Genomic DNA, 25,050 nt, shown 5'->3' with positions numbered 1-25,050 from the left:
ATTAAACTCTTCATTTGATCTACACAATACTTTTCTATCTTTACATTCTGTAAATGTCCATTCTCCTGAATGTCCATCGCTCTAGGTGTACCTAATCAAGTCAAACCAATCAACCAATGATATTTTGTACAGATAAGTGTTCTTGTTTCAAAAATACACTATACCATCTTTAAAAGGGATAGTTTATTCAGAATACAAAACATGATGTTCAACCTGCCATGGCTGTGTTGGCTTCTGATTTCTTGACTTAGGAAATCATGAAATATACTTATTCCTTTCACTGAGGGAAAGAGGGGAATGTATACCGTTTACATTCCGTCAGGATATGTTATTGTTAGCCATCAGAGATCCTATGGGGAAGGATCCTCTGGGAGGAGAAGAGACACAGTCTGGTACCAGTCACCATGACAGCCGTGAGTTGGGGAGGAGTGTTGCACTTTGGGGCAGAGGTCAGGTCAGATGAAGTGAGGAAGAACAGATATCACGAAAGGTTCTGTCTAGCAACAGAGATGCATTGGCTGTTCAGACGTGTAGGAGGAGACTCAGCATAGGAGAAAGGGTTAAATATCAGTGCTTGTGTGAATTTGTCTTCTTTTGATTAAACTTGATTTATGCTTTCATAGAGTCCGTCGAGTTCTTACTCTGATATTTAGAACCTAACAGCTGTATTTGATTCCAGAAGGCAGTTTTGGAATGTTTTGTTTCCCTTCGATACTTAAGTAACAAAAAATATTTTGTTACTGTTAGCATTCTCACTTACACTTAACATTAAAACACTATAGTGCCTATGTAAAAAAAACGAATTTACTTTTGAAGCAACGTTTTATTAGCATGTTGCATTAATAGCATTTTAATTGTCTAGCAATGAGCGGAGAGTTTTTGTAACTACTGTACACAAGCGGAATTAGTTCCTGTAGCCTGTGAGAGAAAAGCTCACCATCATCTGATCCTTGTCGTATCAAATACTGACCCTCACTGGTCTCTGCAGCGCCGTCCTCTGCACTGGTCACTGCTATACAACCTGGAGAACAATGATACATAGATATTGACTGTGATGGACAGATTACATTACCTGAATGGCGTATGTTGTACTGACATTGATTGTTACGTTTATGTCTAATGCTTTATATATTTTCACGATTGATAGGAATCAAATTCCCTTCGGGGAAAATGTTTTCATTCCCTCACCATTCATGATGTCGGGTCCGATGGTAGACTCTATGATCTTGTCTATGGCTGATCCCAGATCTGAGGAGGTGGAGGCTGTCGAGTCAGACACAGCCGCGCTGGAGTGAACCATCACCTGTAATATAATATATGGTATGACATTTTTTTTTATGTATTTTTAACCTTCATTTAACTAGGCAAGTCAGTTAAGAAATACATCTCATTTACAATGACGGCCTAGGAACAGTGGGTTAACTGCCTTGTTCAGGGGCAAAACAACAGATTTATACCTTGTCAGCTCAGGGATTCGATCTAGCAACCTTTCGGTTACTGGCCCAACATTCTAACCACTAGGCTACATGCCCCCCCCGACTAACGATCAGTGACATTCAACTAAGGTAGGTAAAATAACTTTATACATGTCAATCCAAGTCAAATCTAAAAGAAACACAGCTATTAGCTAAATCAATGCTAGTAAGAAAAGAGTGTAGTATACCAGTAAAAAAATGTTTGGGGGGAGAAGGGTACTATGGGGGTGAACCAAGGTGCGCTTGAATATTAGAGATCCTCACCTGGGCTGACCCAGACACCAGGATGGACTGCGTTACAGTGGAGACGCTGGTGGACTGGGCCACAGAGGAGGAGTCTGGGAGGTGGACGGTGGCCCTAGGGTGGGTGACATCCGTACTGGAGCTAGTCTCTGGTAGGAACACCTGGAAACAGAAACACGGGTGAGAGGCATGGGCATGGAGGCTAACTAAAACTTAAGGTCACACTTTATGTGGATAGTGCCATATAGATGCTCTACAGATGGTCATACTGTCAACAAACTATCTGTTGATAAGCAACTGCTTGTTATGATTACAGTTAGGGTTAGGTTGAGAATAAGGGTAAGGGTTAAGTTTAGGGTTAGGATAAGGGTTAAGGTTAGTAGATAGTTAGTTGAAATGTTGTTGACAGTTATTGAACATCTACAAACCATCTATTTGGGACTATCCAAAATAAAAGTGTTACCAAATCACTAGAGCCCCTATCAGGACAATCAAACATAGACGTCATTGGATCCTTGAAAAAGTGCTTTATAAAATGTATTATGATTATCATTACAAACACACAGGCTTTAAGTGTATTACTTTTGACTTTATTACACTATACCATTAAGTATCTCTTGTATGTTACATAGCATTAAAGTTGGATGATTCTGAACAGTTCAGATAGTGTTGTTGTTCATACCAGGACCCCCTCTGAGCTCTGTCCCACGTGGCAGTCAGACTCTGGGGCAATGCCGTGGTGGTGCTGGCTGTGATGTTGAGATGCATGGTGGGCTGCTGCATCACTGCTGTCTGCAGACATGGCCTCTGAGGACTCCATGCCCATACCGCTCTCCGACGGCTCCTCCATCCTGGACCCCGACGGACCCACATCACTGCTGCTCTCCACCTCTATCTCCCCTTCCATCTAGTATAGAAAATAATATGGTCCATAGCAGAGCTTTTAGAATAGAATGTTCAATTTCCCCAGAGGGAACTTCAGTATCCAAAGAGACTGGGTGACATGTTCAGTGTGTGAGGGAATCAAACCCTCAACCTTGGCATTGTCAACATAATGCTTTTAACTCTCGAGCCATCTGACTCATTTCCATCCTTAGGACAGTCATGGTCACACTAGAGACATCTATATTGATGATGGATACCAGTTTTCAACTATAATACGTCTATCGAATATTCATCTTCTGGCATTAGCCTATTCTTTCACAGGGAGTGTACTTTTAATTGGATATTGATTGTGTGAAATGCCCATATTTTTTTTTTAAAGAATTGCAGCTTATTGCATATCAGTTTGTAAGTGTTTCTCTAGAGTAGCATTCATGAGGGTGCTTTGTAGAACGGACTCCTTTCTGTGGGTCTTTGAGTGTGAAGGTAAACAATATCACTGATTAACATGCAGTAGTTATCTAGCTAGTTAGCTACATGGCTAACTGTACCTTAACTACATTGGACGTGGTTTCTTCTTCTGTGTGCTTAGATAGCCAAAGTGAAAGCCACGTTTACTAGCTAGTAGCTAAACTAGCTAGTAATAGCAGCTTTGCTAGGAAGACAGCAAGGTTAGTTAGCCAGCTAACGTTCGTTCTTGGATAAGCCAGTCAGATCCTGGTAATATAATACTGCTGACATGAGGTTGCACAACACATGCAACAAGGTCGGTGGCATAACAGGTCAAATATAGCCATTATTGTCGTTTTTATTTTGTCAACTCTAGCTAAACACACCTGGAGTCGAGCGTGTAGCTAACAACGACCCCTCTTTTTGATTTAAACAAGCCTAGCTGCCCTCCCTCCTGCCTGCTCCGCCATTTTCCGCCTGCCTTCGTTTTGCATTCAGGCATTATAGAACCTACCAAGGCGTGGGGCCTCGAGGGCCTCAGCAAAAACAGATCGCCCAACGCTCGTTCCTGAAGAAAATGTAATTAATTTATCTATATAACACGATATCCTGTGGGATTTTTACTTACCGTGTATTGTGAGTTGAATTCGTTTATGACTTAGTAGACACGCCAAACAGTATAAGAAGTTGTACGCGATAATTGCTACTCCATTCTAGTCGGGCGCCATCAGTATCTCCTCGCTTCCTGTTCGACAAACCGGATCTTATTTCTCTGTTTCGCAAAAGTGGAAGCCGCTTTAAAATGTGTTCCTTGCAGTTTCATTGTGTTAAGGGCAGCTTTCCCCCCAATTTATCGTATTAAACGATTATATTCAATAAATATAATTAAGAGTATATTTAGATGTTTGGGGAAAGTATAGGATTATTGTTTCCAGAGGAAGACGTATTACAGAATTTGACTACGAGCAGCGCAGTAATATCAAGTGTAATATCGAGCTTCTTACGATGTTGCATCAAGCTGCATCTTACAATTGTAAAATAGCATCTTGATGATTGTATAACTATGGTTAGATGTTACAATGCATCTATTTACTTGGATTTGTTATAATGTAGCAGTGGCACCTAATTATGGATGTTTGGCTCTGTCAGCTGTGTGGACATTCAACAACAAAAAACAGGCATAGCTTCAACTATTATGCGGAACCTCATTGTGTTGACAGCAGAGAGGAAGAGGCTTGGTGACAGCTGCACAAGATGATTAGTTAGCTATATAGTTAAAATGACAACAACTAATAATGAAGTGCTATTTGTTTATTGAATTTCCAGTTCTAATACAAAACATTGATTTACTTACAAAATAACTTAAAAGTGATGGAGACACCATTGTGTGACATCCAGTGCAAAATACATGGCTTTTGAGCCAGTTCAGAAATATAAAATAACACCAAATAAACCAACATTGCATTGTTGAACACAAAAATAAAACCAGAGGGTAATATACATACAAATTCATGGCTCATCAAAAATATCTGCGCCAGGCAGATAGGCTTAAGCACCAACAGATTGTGAATCGGATCTGCTGGTGCTGAAATCGTTATTTCAGGGCTGTGGTTATCTGTCTCTGGACCCTAGACTAGAGGACAATAAACCCATTTACTCACACAGTTAGAAGTAAATTGCCCATACATGTGTATCATTTGGTTTGACCTGAATCAACTGGGCGGGGGGCAATATTTCACCATCTTACAAAGCACACAAAGTGGGGCGTTGTTTCAACTTTACAAACGGCACCCCATACACCAACAGTACCACAAGCACTCATCTGCATAATTCTCACATCAGAGATCCCCTTTTATAGCCTCAGGGGAGACAGAGAATGGCATAGCAGTAAGTTGGCAAGACAGCACAAACAAATCTGGGACTCAGGCTAAGAATGAACATCATGTTGGAAAGGTTCTTAAATATTCAGCCCAGAAACAGTGCCATAGAAATAGACATACTAGAATCGAGATGGCCCCTTAGACCGTCACGGAATACTGACTTGAATGGGGATACTCATTCTACTATGTCAATTTCTATGGATAAAGTAGCTCAGTAGCGGTAGTTGGAGGAGTCGGTGCACTTCAGGATATCGTACTTGACGTATCCCACACGGTCTACCTGTCTCCTAGAGTTCATTCGCCAGTAGAAACGATCCCGACAGAAGTAGATGTGGCCTAGAGTAGAAACAATCACAATACGTTATGAGGAGTTATAACATGATTGTAATGTGTCTAACTTTGATAAGAAAGTACAAACTAAACTGATAGTTTGCTGTAATATTTTGTGCTTCATGTAGAATGAAATAAGGCCCTTTTTAAAGGTCTACACACAGAGTAAATTAATAATTGAATATTTACCCTTGAAGTGGAAGACATCATGAGCATCATTGGGAACACCCCCGAAGACAATGTCTGTGAAGCGGGGATATCCCTTGTCGATATTCTGGCCCTTCACATCCAGCCTGTAAGGATCAGATACATTTGGTTTGGTTATTACAAAACACAGACCTACAGATCCAGTAAATAGTTATACGTTTAACACTTCCTTGAGCTCTTCTGATCCTCTTCATCTTCTAGTTACATTTTAGGTCAGTATTCTCTAGGTTATGATAATATAGCTTATAACAATATTCTGCTGCTTAGCAGTCACTTTTATCCAAAGCAATTTACAATACAGTGTGTGCATGCATTTCTAGTATGTGTATGCGATGACAATCCCTTCAGAACTTGAACCCACAACCTTATCTCAACACACCCTCCTCCTGAACTTTTTTTTCCCCCTGGTTTTTGTTCTACCTTATGTTCTTTTTAATACTAAATTGATATTGATTACTGCATTTTCTTGTGTTTTAAAGAAAGGCATTTCACTGTACTTGTATACGGGACATTGAAACTTGACTCACCTCCAGTAGTTCTCTCCACTGAAGAGCAGCACCTTGCCTTTCCCTCTCTGCAGTGCTCCCTCCACCTTCTCTACAGTAGAGGGCAGACCCAGTTTGTCAATGCTGCGGGGTCCCAGGAGACTCTGTCCTGTATACACCCAGAACCTGGTGCCTGTGGGATAACAGAGACAAAGCTTAGAGTGATGTCGTCTGTCTGTGTGTGTGTGTGTGTGTGTGTGTGTGTGTGTGTGTGTGTGTGTGTGTGTGTGTGTGTGTGTGTGTGTGTGTGTGTGTGTGTGTGTGTGTGTGTGTGTGTGTGTGTGTGTGTGTGTGTTTGTGTGGATGGGAAATGTGTGTGTAAAAATCTGAATTCTGTTTACCTGAGAAGAAGTAGATTTTCTTTGTCACAAGGTCCTCAAAGGCCGTGTCAATGACGGCTGGCAGAGCTGGCCACCTCTCAGACATGGAGAACGGACCCTTCAGTCCACCGTCTGTCTTGCTTGACAACCTCCAATATTGCCTGTTGGATCAGCAAAAAACATCACAATTAGGAAATTAGCAACAATGTATAATTATTTTCTACACTGTAAGATAATGGGCTATACTATCAGAAGAAATTGTACTATAATGAACCAAAAAGTGTTCATGAGGTCTTATGGTCCTTGTGGTGTAGCTGTTCTTAGTAGTAAAAGGGTAATCCGGTGTAAGGAATATGTGAATCCTTGGCTTGTTTATTTACATTCTGTCCTGTACTCTTACATTGTATATCCTGTTTTTCTCTCCGGTTATCTCTCCCTTAGCTCATAACTCTATCCTGCATCTCTCTCTGGTTATCTCTCCCTTAGCCCATAACTCTGTCCTGTATCTCTCTCCGGTTATCTCTCCCTTAGCTCATAACTCTATCCTGCATCTCTCTCTGGTTATCTCTCCCTTAGCCCATAACTCTGTCCTGTATCTCTCTCCAGTTATCTCTCCCTTAGCCCATAACTCTGTCCTGTATCTCTCTCCGGTTATCTCTCCCTTATCTCACAACTCTTGTGCTCTCTTAAAGGGGCACAACACCCATTTAACATCAAAGCCCTCAAAAAGTTCTACTGTCGGACAGCAAAGCAACCTTCTTTTTTAAAAGGTTGCTCACCCATCCTTGAAGAAGTGCAGGTCTCCATCGATCTCTGTGATGGTGTCGAACTTGTTGATCTGGCAGGGGTCCTGGGATGGGTCCACAGGGTGTGTAGTGGTGGGGCTGGTAGTGGTGGTAGTGAGGGTGTTGGGCTCAGGCTCATCGCTGGGACCAGGTGTAGGGATGGTGGGCCCAGGGGGTGTGGGGTCAGGGCCTGTCTTGGATCCTGAGTAGGAAGATAGTGGGAAGGAATGCAATGAATGAAATGAACAACACTTAACTATTGTCATTGTTGTTCCATTACCAACTGGTCTCTTTGGTGATAGAGGGAAATACTGCGTTGTTGTATGTATGTATGTATGTTGTGAATTCTGTGGGATCACATGATATTGCAGCCTGGTGCAAGGTCTGTTTGTTTTGCCAACTCCTGTGGTCGTTGTCAGTCAAGAAAGCACAAACAGATCTAGGACCAGACTAGAGATATTGTGTAATCATGTCATATTGTGATAATATCATACCATAGAGATACTGAATGCCCTCAACATCATCTTCATGCAGGGAGAAGTCTTCAACGTAGCTGTACATGGGATACATGAGGGCGTCTCTGATGTTGGAGTGGTCCAGACCCAGGGCATGACCAAACTCGTGGGCCGCAACCAGGAACAGACTGTAGCCTGAGAGAGGAGAGGGTGAGTAGAAACACATCATTAAGTCAGTTGTAGTGTGCACCTATGGCCTGAGTGCAAGTCTGCTATCATGCCAACTACCCGTCAAGCCATGTCATGTTTGGCTGTAAAATTACAGTAATGGAGTTGGCTCGAGCACAAACAGATCTGGGACCAGGCTATAGAAGGAGACAACCGATCTGGGACCAGGCTATAGACGTAGACAACAGATCTGTGACCAGGCTATAGAAGTAGACAACAGATCTGGGACCAGGCTATAGAAGGAGACAACAGATCTGGGACCAGGCTATAGAAGTAGACAACAGATCTGAAACCAGGCTATAGAAGGAGACAACAGATCTGGGACCAGGCTAGTGCACCTACAGTAATATACATTTTCCACACTATTCAACCAAGATGAGCTATACTGCGCTGTCCTGGTTATGCATATACCAAGAACCATGCTGGAAAGGGCAATTTGAAAGTAAATGATCCGAGCCAGCAGTTTGAGTCAGCATGGTAGGTGCACTGACACTGTCTATGTCACTCACCCCTATCTGGGCAGAAGCCCCATTTCGTGTCTGCGTCAAAGTCGCCGGTGGTAGCGCACCACAGCCTGCCGTCTCCCCGTCCCTCGCTGGTGCATGCGTCATACTTCTTCCCCAGGAAGACAAAGGGGAACTGGCACGGCTCTCCCTCAGAGTTTCCACCAATCACAGCCGTATCTGTCATAACACAGACACAACACTATTAGGGAACATGTGTCACTGAAGGCAGGCTAGTGATTCATGTATGTGTGACAGTAATCAGACCTGGTTTCAAATACTATTTTGTTTTCTCTGGCTGTGCTTGATTGAGGTTTCCTGGAGCAATGGAACCATTGGAATAGTCCCAAAAATGCAAACCCCGCCCATCTGACTCTCCAGACAGGATCAATCAAACATTCAAAGTATTTGAAAGAAATATAATACTATTTGAACCCAGGTATGGTAGTGGTGACAGTGACACTCCCTCACCTCTGTTGGGACAGAAGCCATATTTCTTATCCTTGTCAAAGTTGTCTGTGGTGGAACACCAGCGGTATCCATCACTGCGACCCTCCGTGGTGCAACCTTCATATGTCTCCCCCAGGAAAACGAAGGGGAACACACATTCTTTGCCGTTGCTGTTTCCGTCGAATGTGTACAGAACTGTGTGTGAGAAAACGGACAGAGGGAGCGAGAGAGAGAGAAAGAGGGAGAGAAAGAGAGAGAGAAAGAGGTAGAGAGACAGGGGACATATAATTAGAGGCATGTCAAAGCAAACTCTGTCTAAAAGACTTTCTGACCAATCATTCCTCTCAAGTATTAACTATCAATCTTACGTTCACTTGGACAGAAGCCGAATTTCTTGTCTCTGCCGTAGTCGGCTGTGGTGGCACACCAGGGCAGGTTGTCAGAGCGCCCCTCTGTGGTGCAGGTGGAGTACTCCTTGCCCTCGAAGGAGAAAGGGAAGTGGCACAGGGCACCCTCTGCGTTGCCAAAGCTAGTCTTCACAGCTAGAACAAAAAAAGTGATGTTTTTATTGGGAGCAATTGTGAACAATAGCTATGTCAAACATGATTAAATACATATAATAAGATGGTTCACTGCAGCTCAAGATTTCAATCCTACGGATGATGTGGAGATGTTGACAGAGGCACATAGTTCAGTTCAATCTCAGTCAATAAGATGCTTAAAATGGACACTACGGGGAGACCTAGTATCATGGAATACTGGACACTACGGGGTGACCTAGCATCATGAAATACTGGACACTACGGGGAGACCTAGTATCATGAAATACTGGACACTACGGGGTGACCTAGCATCATGAAATACTGGACACTACGGGGAGACCTAGCATCATGAAATACTGGACACTACGGACGAGACCTAGCATCATGAAATACTGGACACTACGGGGTGACCTAGCTCCATGAAATACTGGACACTACGGGGAGACCTAGCATCATGAAATACTGGACACTACGGGGAGACGTAGCATCATGAAATACTGGACACTACGGGGAGACGTAGCATCATGAAATACTGGACACTACGGGGTGACCTAGCATCATGAGATACTGGACACTACGCGGTGACGTAGCATCATGAAATACTGGACACTACGGGCGAGACCTAGGTCCATGAAATACTGCCTGACTGAAACAGCCAGGATTGACTATACACCTCCATGCTTACCTGCTCCTTTGCCGAGGGTCCAGTTTTCGTCATCGTCAAAGTGGGCGTCTCCCTGTATGCCCTCACCAGGGGGGAAGGCGTGGGCCAGAAGGCCGTCCTTACCATCGAAGGGGTAGCCGTCTCCATGATCTGGAAAATAACAAGGCAATGAATTAATGCCATTAATTTCATGCAGGGTTGGGGTCAAATGTATTTCAATATGGTCAGTTCAGTTAGTTCCTTTCATGTTTCTTCAATAAAGATTTAATTTGGATGTGTATTCTTCAAATTAGAGATATGTTTAAAACTGTAAATGTTCTGGGAGGCTGAGGCTGTTTAATTGATGCTTTCAGAGATTGTATGGCACATATTGCATAGCCTTGAAATCCAAAACTGACATGCGCTGTTTCACTGAAGTGAAACAATGGGTGAAAAAACAAGAGCATCAGTTTGGATCCCGGGCTGCGGTAACTGTATTACCGCAGCCCTTCTTTACCTGCTTTTCCAAATGACACCATGATGTCGGCGGTGCCGTCGAACAGTCGCGTGAAGGTGAGAGGGGTGACCTCGCTCCACACCTTGAAGGCTCTGGCGAAGGCATCGTCTATCAGAGAGGCTCCCATGTCTGGTGAGTAGTTCAGGATCCTAGAGAGAAAAGCAAATCGCTATGAAGGCAACTGAGGCTTTAACGGCCACATGTTTAGCTACTTGCTCTGTTTACTGTAAATCATATAGTATTTCCAGGCCATTGTTACACTGTGCACACCTGGCTTTAACTTCTCCGCACACTATACCTGTAACACTAACCTCGTCCACACTGGGTGGATGAGATTACCCCAACCCTAATGCTAGAACCCTAAACCAGTCCCACATAATCCCCTTCACAGTACCTGTATGTAACATCATGATGATCCCATTTTAGGTCCCCGTCAAAGGTCTGGTAGGAGCGTACGTCGGGTACCCCACAGCGAGGTGCCTTCATGGCTGCTACCGTAGACTTGTCCAGCGTCCCTGTCTCCTCCAACCCCATCTGCCTCTGCATTCTCGTCAGAGCCTTGGAGTTGGACACCATGGACTGGAAACCACTGCGGTGCTGAACGTTCATGTAGCCAAATCTCTTCAGGTAGCTCTGGAGGTAGGAAATAATGAATGCAACGAGATTTAATAGATCATTTTGATAATTGCAAATAATGAGATTGCAAATGTTGAGATTATTGCATATAATTAGAAATGACTCCATTTAGACTGATTGACTTTAGGTTTATATTATAAATCATGACATTGAGATACGATGGACAATTCGACCAAATGTATTTTAGCAATCCTCCACACACAGCCCGGGCTGTATGTTTTGTTTTCAGGACAAATTAAATCTGTTTATAGATTCAAATTTTTTAAAAAGCTAGAACATTTAATGCATCTCTATGTATCCGCTACTCACTTCTGCTAGCTCCAAATCCGTCATGTTCTTAAGGACATCTCCAGGGAAGGTGACAGACACGCTTTTCTTCAGGGGAACGCACCATCCACCTACAGTGCACATTGCCAACACTAGGAAAACCAGAACTCTATGGTGAGATCTCATGGTGAGACCAAGGTAAGATGAAAGTCGCCCAAAGTAATAGAGAAGATACTATGATGTGCCAGACAGCCAATGAAGGGACTCTCAGTGACAGTAACAAAGCTTGCAGTGGATCACTGTTCCTTGAAGTTCAGTGGATAGGATGTTCTCCTTTGGTGCTTTGTGCTTTGGGTTCAGTATTTATGCTCTTAGTCTTAGTCACCCTCTTAACCTCCACCCCCTTTCTCTCTCTCTCTCTCTCTCTCTCTCTCTCTCTCTCTCTCTCTCTCTCTCTCTCTCACTCTCTCTCCCTCTCTCTCTCTCTCTCTCTCTCTCTCTCTCTCTCTCGGTCATTACCCCTCCCACTGGGAGTGAGCATAATGTTATTGTTCAGGGGGTTTCCAAAATGTAGTAATCTACAAATGTATCCCAATATCTAACTTTTTTTGTTCCGTTTTGACATGTACAAGGATCACAGGAGATTGGTGGAACCTTAATTAGGGAGGACAGGGCTCGTGGTAATGACTGGAGCGGAAATAAGTGGAATGATATCAAATACATCAAACACGTGATTTCCATGAGTTCGATGCCGTTCCATTCGCTCCTTTCCAGACATTATTATGAGCTGTCCTCCCGTCACCAGCCTCCACTGACGAGGATAACATACACAGTTGGGAACATACACAGTTGAATAATTATGTTTTGGCTTTTATTCTAGTCAAAGCAATGTATGGAATTTTGGCAAAAGAGTGACACTATGACATAAATGTAATCTAAAATAACTATTTCTTATGGGAACCTATTTCCTGTAGTAACAGGAAATGCCAGCATAACAACATATCCCTCAACGTAACCAAGACTAAGAAGATGATTGTGGACTACAGGAAAAGGAGGACCGAGCACGCCCCCATTCTCATCGACGGGGCTGCAGTGGAGCAGGTTGAGAGCTTCATGTTCCTTGGTGTCCACATCAACAACAAACTAGAATGGTCCAAACACACCAAGACAGTCATGAAGAGGGCACGACAAAGCCTATTCCCCCTCAGGAAACTCAAAAGGTTCTACAGCTGCAACATCGAGAGCATCCTGACTGGTTGCATCACTGCCTGGTACGGCAATTGCTTGGCCTCTGACCGCAAGGCACTACAGAGGGTAGTGTGAACGGCCCAGTACATCACTGGGGCCAAGCTTCCTGCCATCCAGGACCTCTACACCAGGTGGTGTCAGAGGAAGGCCCTAAAAATTGTCAAAGACCCCAGCCACCCCAGTCATAGACTGTTCTCTCTACTACCGCATGGCAAGCGGTACCGGAGTGCCAAGTCTAGGACCAAAAGGCTTCTCAACAGTTTTTACCCTCAAGCCATAAGACTCCTAAATAGGTAATCAAATGGCTCCCCGGACTATTTGCATTGTGTGCCCCCCCCAACCCCTCTTTTTACACTGCTGCTACTCTCTGTTTATCATATATGCATAGTCACTTTAACTATACATTCATGTACATACTACCTGAATTGGGCCGACCAACCAGTGCTCCCGCACATGGGCTAACCGGGCTATCTGCATTGTGTCCCGCCACCCACCACCCGCCAACCCCTCTTTTACACTACTGCTACTTTCTGTTCATCATATATGCATAGTCACTTTAACCATATCTACATGTACATACTACCTCAATCAGCCTGACTAACCGGTGTCTGTATGTAGCCTCGCTACTTTTATAGCCTCGCTACTGTATATAGCCTGTCTTTTTACTGTTTTATTTCTATACCTACCTATTGTTCACCTAATACCTTCTTTGCACTATTGGTTAGAGCCTGTAAGTAAGCATTTCCCTGTAAGTTCTACACCTTAGTTTTATTCGGCGCACGTAATAAACTTTGATTTGATTTGAACAGCGTATGCTGTAGTGTCCCAGAAATCCATTGTTTTCATTTCCTGTACGAGGTTCTAGGAAAAGCACCTGCTGACTAGTTTGAGTCACATAAATATATAAATATATGCATAGTTAAGGTTACGGCATGTTTATTCAATGGTCATATTCATCTGTGAGGTTTAACCAGAGGTTGTGTAACTGTAACACATGTGGAAGATTAATGTAAAATGTAAAATAATACACAAACTTCTGTTATCTAAAATAATACATTGTAGCCACAAAAAAAAAAAAAATCTTCTTTAAATGGAGATTGCTTCCACTTTTCTATTTTCAGACTTGGAAAACTGTGACTGGCTGGGTCAAGCTATAGCTACTGTACTGACAACTGACTAAGATATACAGGCAGGTTGCCTAGTGGTTACAGTGTTGGACTAGTAACCGAAAGGTTGCAAGTTTGAATCCCCGAGCTGACAAGGTACAAAATCTGTCATTCTACCCCTGAACAAGGCAGTTATCCCACTATTTCTAGGCCATCATTGAAAATAAGAATTTGTTCTTAACTGACTTGCCTAGATTAAATAAAGGTATAAAAAATAACATTCTCTGTCTTTCCCCACAGATCAATGACTGAATACATGTAGTAGATGAGGTATGGTTCAGAATGATATGGCTGACATTGAACTAAATAAAAATGTTACTAAATAAATTGATATAGAAAGTCATGTTTTTATATATATATTTATTTTTATATATAAGGATCTAATGATGCTATGCACATTATTACACAAGTAAAATGCTTCTTAACGACACCCGTTGTGATTCATTTCACAACATGGCTTACTGAACATGTCCATGTCATAGTGACGTTGCAATACCGTCTGTGGTCAATTTGTTTTAGGTAACAAGCTACATTAATGTCACCGTAACAGTGATGATCATCACCTGAATCATTGTGATCAAACGCGTGAGCCCCATATTGGGTCATCCGTAGTGTGTGTTTCCCAACAGAGGAGATCTTTCATCATTCAAGACTGGTTTTATTTCCAGTCCAAGCGTCCAATAATCTTACATAGGCCTCAGTGCAACACCTTTACAACATACAGAGTAGAGTATTGGTTTGCTCTTCAGCCTTCCAATCAAAATGGAGACAATGACCCCCGAAAGACCAGATACAACATGACCTATTATTATGATGTGGTTATGTGGTTAATTACTTCTGTATATAGCAGCATTTCAGTGATGCAGGAAGAATGACTCAAACCTGCCTGAGGGGCTTTTTTTTCTATGAGCACACAGCTGACCCCCCCCGTCCCCTCTGCCACCCGTCCCCGTCCCCGTCCCCGTCACCATATACACTAGACCAGATGTGCCGAGAAGCGGTCTACAGTTGGGAATGGTCCATGTGATGATACAACTATAGACATTGAATCACATTCATTCTAGTTCTGTAGACAGGACGTGAGGCGAGGGACTGATGGGAAGCATTGTCCATCTACTTTCTGCCAGTGGTTGGCGAAAGGCTGGTTGGTTTTCTCAGAATTAATGGTAAAGGGATATGACAAACAACACCAAAGAAATGCCGTATTCGTTGGGATATTGCATGAGCATATCTTGTGTCTTATCTTGATAGCTGTCCAAGGTGCAAAATATATTTACTCGATCCCATACACAATTCACTTCAGTCTAAAGTATACAGTAGCTTTGATGCACCTGGTATACACATACAGCAACAGCCTAAAAATATACTGCTCCAGTCCAGGAACATACATTGGCCAATGCTCACTGTAGGCCTGATGCCATAAAGGTGCAGTTAAGAAGAGCCGGTTGAGTAAAGAATGTCTGTAAAATGGAGGTCAGGAAAAGGTAACAAGTACCATAAAACAAAGGAAATTAAAAACCATAGAAACATCTCTTGAAAATCTCTTACTGTAAAACCACAGCCGGAGTCATTGTCTGCATTTATAAACTGGGTGGTTCGAGCCCTGAATGCTGATTGGCTGACAGCCATGGTATATCAACCGTATAATACGGGTATGACAAATCATAAATGTTTTACTGCTCTAATTATGTTGAATACCAGTTTATAATAGCAATAAGGCACCTCGTGGGTTTGTGATATATGGCCGAAATATACCACGGCTAAGGGCTGTGTCCAGGCACTCCGCGTTGCATTGTGCTTAAGAGCAGCCCTTAGCCGTGGTATATTGGTCATATACCACACCCCCCCGGGCCTTATTTCTTAATTATACCAGCAGAGTCAAGGGAAAATGTGTGGAACAGATCTCCTCTGCTATAGTTTGTCAGAACCTCGCTCGCTTGATGCGTAACAGAAACCTGAAGACTTGTGTTGGCTCTCGAAGCTAATGCCATAGCCTTTAGCTCAGCGTAATTACACAGTCTTGTAAATTGTTCAAACCCAGTCAATCATACTAACTTGCTCCTAAAAAAAAAGCTGTTTGTCAGACTCAGCACAGTTGAGACTGACGGAGAGATCTGGAGACTGACAGAGAGATCAAGTATCAGATAAATAGACTATTTTGATGAAGACTGGTCTAATGGACCAGAAATAACTACTTCTGACTGGCTGTTGTCCTTGGGACTGTTGAGTCAAATCAGTCTGGCTCCACTCCTCTGTTAGGGGAAGTGTTTCCGCCTGCCTGCAGGACGGTCTTATACAATACACATGACTCACCTTCAGCAGGTATGTTTTTTTTCTGTATGTGTGTGTACCTGACATACTGTTACACTACATGGCCAAAAGTATGTGGACACCTGCTCGTCAAACATCTCATTCCAAAATCATGGGAATTAATACGAAGTTGGTCCCCCCCTTTGCTGCTACAACAGCCTCCACTCTTCTGAGAATGCTTTCCACTAGATGTTGGAACATTGCTGCGGGGACTCGCTTCCATTCAGCCACAAGAGCATTAGTGAGGTCGGGCACGGTTGTTGCCCGATTAGGCCTGGCTCGCAATCAACGTTCCAATTCATCCCCAAGGTGTTTGATGGGGTTGAGGTCAGGGCTCTGTGCAGGCCAGTCAAGTTCTTCCACATCAATCTCAACAAACCTTGACAAACCTGTATGGACCTCGCTTTGTGCATGGGAGCATTGTCCTGCTGTAACAGGAAAGGACCTTCCCCAAACTGCTGTAGCGTTAAGATTTCCCTTCACTGGAACTAAGGGGCCTATTCCGACCAATGAAAAACAGCCCCAGACCATTATTCCACCTCCACCAAACGTTACAGTTGGCACTATGCATTGGGACAGGTAGCGTTCTCCTGGCATCTGCCAAACCCAGATTTGTCCGTCGGACTGCCAGATAGTAAAGCATGATTCATCCCTCCAGAGAACGTGTTTCCAATGGCGGCGAGTTTTACACCACTCAAGCCGACGCTTGGCATTGTGCATGGTGATCTTAGGCTTGTGTGTAGCTGCTCAGCCATGGAAACCCATTTCATGACGAACAGTTATTGCGCTGACGTTGCTTCCAGCGGCAGGTTGGAACTCGGTAGTGAGTGTTGCAACCGAGGACAGACGATTTTTACTCGCTACGCGTTTCAGCCCTCGGAGAGCCTGTTCTGTGAGGTTGGGTGGCCTACTACCAATGTTTGTCTGTAGTGATTGCATGGCTGTGTGCTCAATTGTATAACATGTTAGCAACGGGTGTGGCTGAAATAGTTGGAATCCACTCATTTGAATGGGTGTCCACATGCCCGTTGTAAGAGGAGAAAAACACACAGAACTGTTCAGGTGGGTTCTAAACAATGTAAATCGATTCAGAGTTGTTTTTTAGTTTTGAGTAGTACAGAAGGATGGCTGTTTCTGAGGCCAGTAGGCCAACTGTTGCTTGGCGTGTGGGAGTTTGAATTGACCTTGAATCCTCATTATTTTCACTCAACTGTACTAAAGTTACCAGATGTATCATTTTTTTTGTAACAATACAAATATGAAACCATTACTTTTTTTTCCTTTTTTTTACTGTTTCTAAAAAAAATCATTTTGGATAATTGTCACAGTAGTAATAATAGGAACAATAAAAAAAAAACATTTTAATCCCGAAAGAGGAAGCATAAAAGAAAAACAAGAAATGTTTTGTCAGTGAGGAGAAAAATGATGGCAGGACACCAACCCTAATCTAGTATAAAAAACAAAAACTTTTCCCAGAAAAGCTCCACAACACAGCCTGGGTAAAGTACACACTCTCCACATCACAAAGTAGATGAACTGCTGTGCAGACCACTAGATCAACAATCCAATGGCAACAAAGTACAGTTCAGCTGGAGGCTTTTGAAGTGGAGAGCCACGGCAAAGCAACTGCATCATTCTTCAGTCTTAAAGAGAGAGAGAGACAGAGAGAGAGAGAGAGAGAGAGAGAGAGAGAGAGAGAGAGAGAGAGAGAGAGAGAGAGAGAGAGAGAGAGAGAGAGAGAGAGAGAGAGAGAGAGAGAGAGAGAGAGACAGGAAGTGAGTTTGGTGTATCTAACCACCACTCCCACCTTCTATAAACAATGTACAAGACATAAACAGTTTGCTTACATTTAACAAGCCGGTCTAAAACCAAACAGGCCATGTCATAATTATGCCCAAAGACTGATGACTTGTTGTTAAACAAAAGTGGTGAGTTGTAAACATTTGAGAAGGAAGAAAGCTTGGCCATAGCCTGATCCCAGATCTGTTTGTGCTATCATTCCACTCTTTGCCACTCCATGTCATGCCAAACTGCATATGACACAGAGTACAAGAAGTTAAATGTCAGCACAAGCAGACTAGTACCCAGGCTAGGCTAGTTCAGGGCACCAGACAGAGTTATTCTGAATCACATCAGGCCCTATGCATGCAGGGGAAATGCTGGACAGTGGGCTCCAACTCCAATGTGGATTAAAGCTACATGAGATTGTTTTGGCCCACAGCTGTGGTTGAATATAAAATGTAAAAATACAAGAGACAATATTGTACAATTTGGTAAGGCTTTTGTGTTCTCTGTCTCCGTCTCTGTCTCTGTCTCTGTCTCTGTCTCTGTCTCTGTCTCTCTCTCTGTCTCTCTCTCTCTCTCTCTCTCTCTCTCTCTCTCTCTCTCTCTCTCTCTCTCTCTCTCTCTCTCTCTCTCTCTCTCTCTCGCAAATAGTTAAAGTACAAAAGGGAAAATAAATAAACATAGACATGGGTTGTATTTACAGCGGTGTTTGTTCTTCACTGGTTGCCCTTTTCTTGTGGCAACAGGTCACACATCTTGCTGCTGTGATGGTACACTGTGGTATTTTACCCAGTAGATATGGGAATTTAACAAAATTGGATTTGTTTTAATTTTTTTTGTGGATCTGGGTAATCTGTGGGAAATATGTGTCTCTAATATGGTCATACATTTGGCAGGAGGTTTGGCAGCTCAGTTTCCACCTCATTTTGTGGGCAGTGTGCACATAGTCTGTCTTCTCTTGAGAGCCAGGTCTGCCTACAGCGCCCTCTCTCAATAGAGAGTCTGTACATAGTCAAAGCTTTCCTTAATGTTGGGTCAGTCACAGTGGTCATGTATTTTGCCACTGTGTACTCTCTGTTTAGGGCCAAATAGCATTCTAGTTTGCTCTGATTTTTTGGAGATTTATTCCAATGTGTCAAGTAATTATCTTTTGGTTTTCACATGATTTGGTTGGTTCTAATTGTGTCGCTGTCTTGGGGCGCTGTGGGGTCTGTTTGTGTTTGTGAACAGAGCCCCAGGACCAGCTTGCTTAGGGGACTCTTCTCCAGGTTCCTCTCTCTGTAGGTGATGGCTTTGTTATTGTGGTTTGGGAATCGCTTCCTGGTTGGTTGTAGAATTTAATGTCTCTTTTCTGGATTTTGATCATTAGCGGGTGTCGGTCTAATTCTGCTCTGCATGCATTATTTGGTGTTCTCTCTCTCTCTCTCTCTCTATGCTCTCAGTAACAGAGACTGGTCACAGATACTTTTGTGAGGCTTATCATTAAAGAGATTCTCCAGTACTTTTGTAAACTTTTTACCCAGTACTTCTGAAAGTAGCACGCTCAATGGCTCTCTGGCTCTGCTAAGATTTGGCCCACATGGTGCTCATCCATCAATAAAGGCCTTGTTGTAGGACGAGCACCATGATATCATCTACTCTATATCTGTCCCGTGCGGGAATCAAACCCACAACCCTGATGACCGTAGTTGTTACATCTATTCCACCACTTCATATGACAACATACAGTATGGCCTGTGACAGGATACTACTAGGTCACTGATGTAATGTTTACTGTACATTTTTTATTGTTTATTTCACTTTTGTTTATTTTCTATTTCACTTGCGTTTGGCAATGTAGACATATGTTTCCATATGTTTTCATGCAATAAAGCCCTTAAATTGAAATTGAATTGAATTGAGAGAGAGCAGAGAGAGTGAGAGTGAGTGAGAGAGAGAGAGAGAGAGAGAGAGAGAGAGAGAGAGAGCAGAGAGAGAGAGGCAGAGAGAGAGAGGCAGAGAGAGAGACAGAGAGAGAGAGAGAGAAAGAGCAGAGAGAGAGCAAGAGAGAGAGAGCAGAAAAAGACAGAGAGAGAAACAGCTAAATAAATAAAACGTTGGCCTTTCTTAGCTAACATCCACAGAGCCGTGTTCATTTGACGCCATGTGAAATCAGTGGCAGGTGTTTTCAAATGAAGGCCTGTGGATTGTCTGAGGGGCCACACATAAACAGAAATAACCATATGATTGTGTCTGAATGAGCGTAAAAGCCTGCATCAAACCAGACAGGGGTTTGATGTTGACAGACTATGTCGTTTTGAAGAAAAACAGAGCTCTTGCTGCGACACCAGTGTGTGCAATCCAAGGTCTCTCTGTGTGTGGTTTGGTAATACACATGGACAGTATAACAGGCTGTTAGGTGACCTGTTCATTGAGAAACTTTGCCAATACAGTCCTTGAAAACAGCACCAAAAACAGCGCTATTTCAAAGGTCTGTTTTATATTTAATAAATCCATGGACATTTGTGTGAGCCTAGTACAGCAACGAGGTGTATCTGTCTGTTGTTTTGCTCGACCATGGCCGACACGTGAAATGGTTTGTAATTGATGGGGGGGGGGGGGGGTGTTTTTTGTGTGACAAAAGATTTATTTTTCACCTACTTCTTAAAGGAGGAAAATGACTGAGGAAAATGACTGAGGATGATCATGGACGATGATCATTACCACTCCTATTAGCCATCTAAGCAATCTTAATCTAAGCATGCAGGAAAGTGTGTGCCCTCAGGTCTGGAGGGAAGCAAAAGTAATTCCGCTATCCAAGAATAGCAAAGCATCCTTTACTGGCTCAAACAACTGACCAATCAGCCTGTTTCCAACACTTAGTAAAGTAGGTACAAAAAAGTATGAATGTATGTACTTGTAAGTCGCTCTGGATAAGAGAGTCTGCTAAATGACTTAAATGTAAAAAATGTAAATGTAAAGGAGCCTGAAATGCATACGGTATATGAAGATGGGAGGGGGAAGGTTTTCCATCAAAATATTAAAACTTTATGTACATTAAGTTGAGCTCCAACAGTATTGGGACAGTGACAGAAATACAGCGAGATATATACAGAGATAATGTACAGCTCCAACAGTACTGGGACAGTGACACAAATACAGCGAGATATATACAGAGATAATGTACAGCTCCAACAGTATTGGGACAGTGACAGAAATACAGCGAGATATATACAGAGATAATGTACAGTTCCAACAGTATTGGGACAGTGACAGAAATACAGCGAGATATATACAGAGATAATGTACAGCTCCAACAGTATTGGGACAGTGACAGAAATACAGCGAGATATATACAGAGATAATGTACAGCTCCAACAGTATTGGGACAGTGACACATGTGCTGTTGTTTTGGCGCTGTACTTCAGCCCTCTGGATTTGAAAGGACACAATGACTATGAGGTTGTAGACTGTCAGCTTTAATTTTGTACATAGTCTCCCCATTTTAAGGGACCAAATGTATTACGACAAATTTACTTATACTGTTATACATATTCATATACAGTACAGTTAAATTAGATCTATAGAAAGAGCTAAACTTGCTTTTTTTGCCTGAGTAACCTCTGGTGGCAGAGTATTCCACGATGACATGGCTCTATACATAACTGAGCGATGCATTAAATCTGTTTTTTGGTTTGGGTGCTGTGAAGAAACCCATAGTGGTGTGTCTGGTGGGGTATGTATGTCTGTTTGAAGTGTATGCAAATAGATTATACGAGGGGTTAGGTATTTCCAACACACGAATGTTTCTTAAAAAGATGAGAAGAGAAGTAGTCCATTTCTCCTCAACCCTCAACCATGAAATACTATCATGCATGTTTATGATGTTAGTTCTGTGTGTGCAGTTAAGGGCAAGGCATGCTGCTTTGTTTTGAGCCAGCTGCAGCTTTGCTAGGCGTTTGTTTGCTGCATCTGACCAGTAATCGAGATGGGACAAGACCAGTGGCCCGAACAACTACTACATCTTCTTAGAACAGACCTCTCCACATCTTCACAACAAATTTGTCTTTAATCCATGATAACTGACCATCCAACGTTACTACGATTCTTCAACTTTCTCCATGGTCACACCCTTAATGCACAACTCCAGCTGAGGTTTAGGTCTAAGAGAACGCTTTGAAGCAAATACAATACTTTTGGTTTTATATGTATTTAAGACCAGTTTATTGTTAATATCCATTTTGACTCTGACTGTAACTCCTTGCTAAGAGTCTCAGTGAGATGACTGGCTGTAAAGTGCTGATGTGTAGAGTATGCAATCATCAGCATACTTAGTCATTTTAGCTTCTTGCAAGACAAGCGACAAATCGTTTGTAAATATAGAGAAGAGTAACGGCCCAAGGCAACTGAGGGATATCACAATGTACATATCTGATGTTAGAGAATCTTCCATTGAAGAATACTCTCTGGGTTATATTGGATAAGTAACTCTTCAACCATGTGATGGCAGGTGATGTAAAGCCATAACAATTACAAATTAGGATCAATAACATCAAAGGCTGCTCAGAAATCTAATCCAGCTCCAACTACCTTCTTATTATCCATGTATTTTAGCCAATCATCAGTCATCTGAGTCAGTGCAGTACACGTTGAGTGTCCTTCTCTATACGCATGCCAAAAGTCAGTAGTTAACTTGTTCTTTGAAAAATGTTCACCATCAGTTTACTAAGAACAGGCAGCAAACCGATTGGGTGGCTGTTAGGGCAAGTAAAGGGTGCTTTACTATTTTTAGGTTGTGGAATTCCTTTAGCTTCCTTCCACACCTGTGGACACACACACTCCTTTAGGCTTTGGTTAAAGATATAGCACATTGGGGTGGCAATACAGTCGGCTAGCATTCTCAGTAGTTTCCCATTTAGGTTGAAGGAAAATTAAGAGTAAAAAGGAATGCTGTAGCAGCAAAAGTAAAACCCCGACGACTCTATTGTTTCTATAGGTATACTGTACTATCTTCAACATCTTCAGAAGAGACAGGAATGCCAATGGCGGAGGTGTTGCCGTTTTATGTTCAGAGTCTTTTTCATGTAAAGCTTAGAAAGGATCTCATGTCACATCTGCCTCACCTAAAGCCCATTCTTGTGGAAAGCTGCTATAGACCGCCAAGTGCTAACAGTCAGTATCTAGATAATTATGTGTGAAATGCTTGATCATGTATGTGAAATCAACAGAGGTATATTTTCTGTATGCCTAAATATTGACTGGCTTTCACCAGTCAACCTACCAGGGTATTTACAAACAGCACAGGAATGAAATCCTTCACATGTATTGATCACATCTTTATTAATGCTGCTGAAATGCTGATCTAAAGCAGTATCCAAATCCATCGGATGTAGTGGTCATAATATAGTAGCCATATCTAGGAAAACCAAAGTTCCAAAGGCTGGGCCTAATATAGTGTATAAGAGATCATACAAAAGGTTTTGTAGTGATTACTGTGTTGAAGAATATTTGCTGGTCTGTAATGAGGAGCAAGCAGACGCTGCACTTGACACATTTATGAAATTGCTTATTCCAGTTACTAATAATCATGCACCCACTAAGAAAATTACTGTATAAACGGTTAAATCCCTGTGGATTAATGAGGAATTGAAACATTGTATGGTTGACAGGGATGAGGCAAATGGAATGGTAAATAAGTCTGGCTGCACAACCGATTGGCAAAGGTACTGCAAATTGAGAAATTATGTGACTAAACTTAACAAAAAGAAGAAGAAACTGTACTATGAATCAAAGATAAAGGATATAAAAAATGATAGTAAAAAGATTTGGAGCAACTTAAATGAAATTTTGGGCAAAAAGGCAAACTCAGCTCCATCATTCATTGAATCAGATGGCTCATTCATCAGAAAACCAACTGATATTGCCAATTACTTTCATGATTTTTTTCTATCTATGCATAACTGACCAAATTATTAAAGACAAGCATTGAAATGTAGAATTCCGTAAAATGAGTGTGGAAGGGGTGAAAACATTATTGTTGTCTATCAACAATGACAAGCCACTTGGGTCTGACAACTTGGATGGAAAATGACTGAGGATGATCATGGACGATATTACCACTCCTATTAGCCATCTAAGCAATCTTAATCTAAGCATGCAGGAAAGTGTGTGCCCTTAGGTCTGGAGGGAAGCAAAAGTAATTCCGCTATCCAAGAATAGCAAAGCACCCTTTACTGGCTCAAACAACTGACCAATCAGCCTGTTTCCGACACTTAGTAAACTTTTTGAAAAAATGGTGTTTGACCAGATACAATATATTTCACAGTAAACAAATGAACAACAGATTTTCAACACGCTTATAGAGAAGAACATTCAACATGTACGGCACTTACACCAATGACTAATGATTGGCTGAGAGAACTTGATAATAAAAAAATGTATGTCTTATGGCTTTACACCCCCTGCTATATTGTAGATAAAGAGTTACCTGTCAAACAGAACACAGAGGGTGTTCTTTAATGGAAGCCTCTCCAACATAAGTCAGGGGAGTCAGGCATTCCCCAGAGAAGCTGTCTAGGCCCCTTATTTTTTTAAATCTTTACTAATGAGCTGCCTCTGGCTCTGAGTAAAGCCTGTGTGTCTATATGTATGCTGTTGACTCAACACTATACACTTCAGCTACTACAGCTAGTGAAATCACTGCAACACTTAACAAAGACCTGCAGTCAGTTTCAACAAAAGTTAGTCCAAAACATTTTCAAAAACTTAAAGCATTGTATTTGGGTCAAATCACAAAACCTTAAATAAATCTTGCAATGAATAATGTGGAATTTGAGCAAGTTGAGGAGACTAAACTGATTGGAGTAACCCTGGATTGTAAACGGTCATGGTTCATAACATGTTGATACAACAGTAGCTGAGAAGGGCACTGGTTTTGTCTCACCTGGACTACTGTCCAGTCGTGTGGTCAGGTGCCACAAAGAGGGATTTTACAATTGGCCCAGAACAAGGCAGCACGGCTGGCCCTTAAATGTACACGGAGAGCTAACACTAATAATGTCAATCTCTCCTGGCTCAAAGTAGGGGATAGATTGACTTCATCACTACTTGTATTTGTGAGAAATATTGACGTGTTGAATGCACCGAGCTGTCTCTTTAAACTACTAGCACAGAGTTCAGACACCCATGTATACCCCACAAGACA

General features: G+C 42.3%; 2 protein-coding genes and 1 long non-coding RNA gene across 17 annotated transcripts in view; 1 reads left to right on the top strand and 2 right to left on the bottom strand.

Annotated features, from left to right (window-relative positions):
- The window catches only part of LOC129861298 (zinc finger protein 335-like), a 38,885-nt gene extending 34,875 nt beyond the window's left edge, over positions 1-4,010 (bottom strand). For 6 of the 13 annotated variants that reach the window (XM_055932588.1, XM_055932591.1, XM_055932592.1 and 3 more), the window contains exons 1-5: positions 3,679-4,008; positions 2,401-2,625; positions 1,740-1,880; positions 1,189-1,303; positions 938-1,021 (exon numbers count right to left, since the gene is read on the bottom strand). In XM_055932588.1, the coding sequence (XP_055788563.1) occupies positions 938-1,021; positions 1,189-1,303; positions 1,740-1,880; positions 2,401-2,625 (565 nt within the window). In that variant the 5' untranslated portion in view covers positions 3,679-4,008. The other 7 variants (XM_055932598.1, XM_055932599.1, XM_055932600.1 and 4 more) reach the window with 4 other exon arrangements.
- On the top strand, positions 3,549-13,412 carry LOC129861300 (uncharacterized). Of its 3 annotated transcripts, none has more exons than XR_008760551.1 (4): positions 3,549-3,629; positions 7,652-7,782; positions 10,502-11,094; positions 11,410-13,412. It is a non-coding gene; the product is annotated as an uncharacterized LOC129861300 (long non-coding RNA). The 3 variants fall into 3 exon arrangements; XR_008760552.1 differs by having other exon boundaries at positions 7,652-10,587; positions 10,882-11,094; XR_008760550.1 differs by having other exon boundaries at positions 7,652-11,094.
- Positions 4,347-11,544, bottom strand: LOC129861299 (matrix metalloproteinase-9-like). The gene is made up of 13 exons (XM_055932602.1): positions 11,401-11,544; positions 10,850-11,088; positions 10,456-10,604; positions 9,981-10,109; positions 9,122-9,295; positions 8,775-8,948; positions 8,310-8,483; positions 7,612-7,767; positions 7,112-7,319; positions 6,354-6,493; positions 5,995-6,145; positions 5,450-5,553; positions 4,347-5,266 (listed from the first exon to the last, which is right to left on the bottom strand). Exons 1-13 carry the CDS (start codon positions 11,542-11,544, stop codon positions 5,142-5,144), a joined length of 2,067 nt encoding a protein of 688 aa, XP_055788577.1. The 3' UTR covers positions 4,347-5,141.
- Positions 13,413-25,050: the final 11,638 nt, after the last annotated feature.

Source organism: Salvelinus fontinalis, chromosome 8, assembly GCF_029448725.1.
Source record: "Salvelinus fontinalis isolate EN_2023a chromosome 8, ASM2944872v1, whole genome shotgun sequence".
Classification (NCBI taxonomy): domain Eukaryota; kingdom Metazoa; phylum Chordata; class Actinopteri; order Salmoniformes; family Salmonidae; genus Salvelinus; species Salvelinus fontinalis.
This window is presented reverse-complemented; position numbering and strand designations above follow the sequence as displayed.

What these genes read in the sequence shown, in the direction of transcription:
- LOC129861299 (XM_055932602.1), bottom strand. Translation starts at nt 11,544, where the DNA reads ATGAGATCTCACCATAGAGTTCTGGTTTTCCTAGTGTTGGCAATGTGC. An exon ending in GGGCATTCAGTATCTCTATG is followed by an intron (nt 7,320 to 7,611) that starts GTATGATATTAT and finishes CTTCCTACTCAG; the next exon opens with GATCCAAGACAGGCCCTGAC. An exon ending in TGATGTCTTCCACTTCAAGG is followed by an intron (nt 5,267 to 5,449) that starts GTAAATATTCAA and finishes TTTCTACTCTAG; the next exon opens with GCCACATCTACTTCTGTCGG.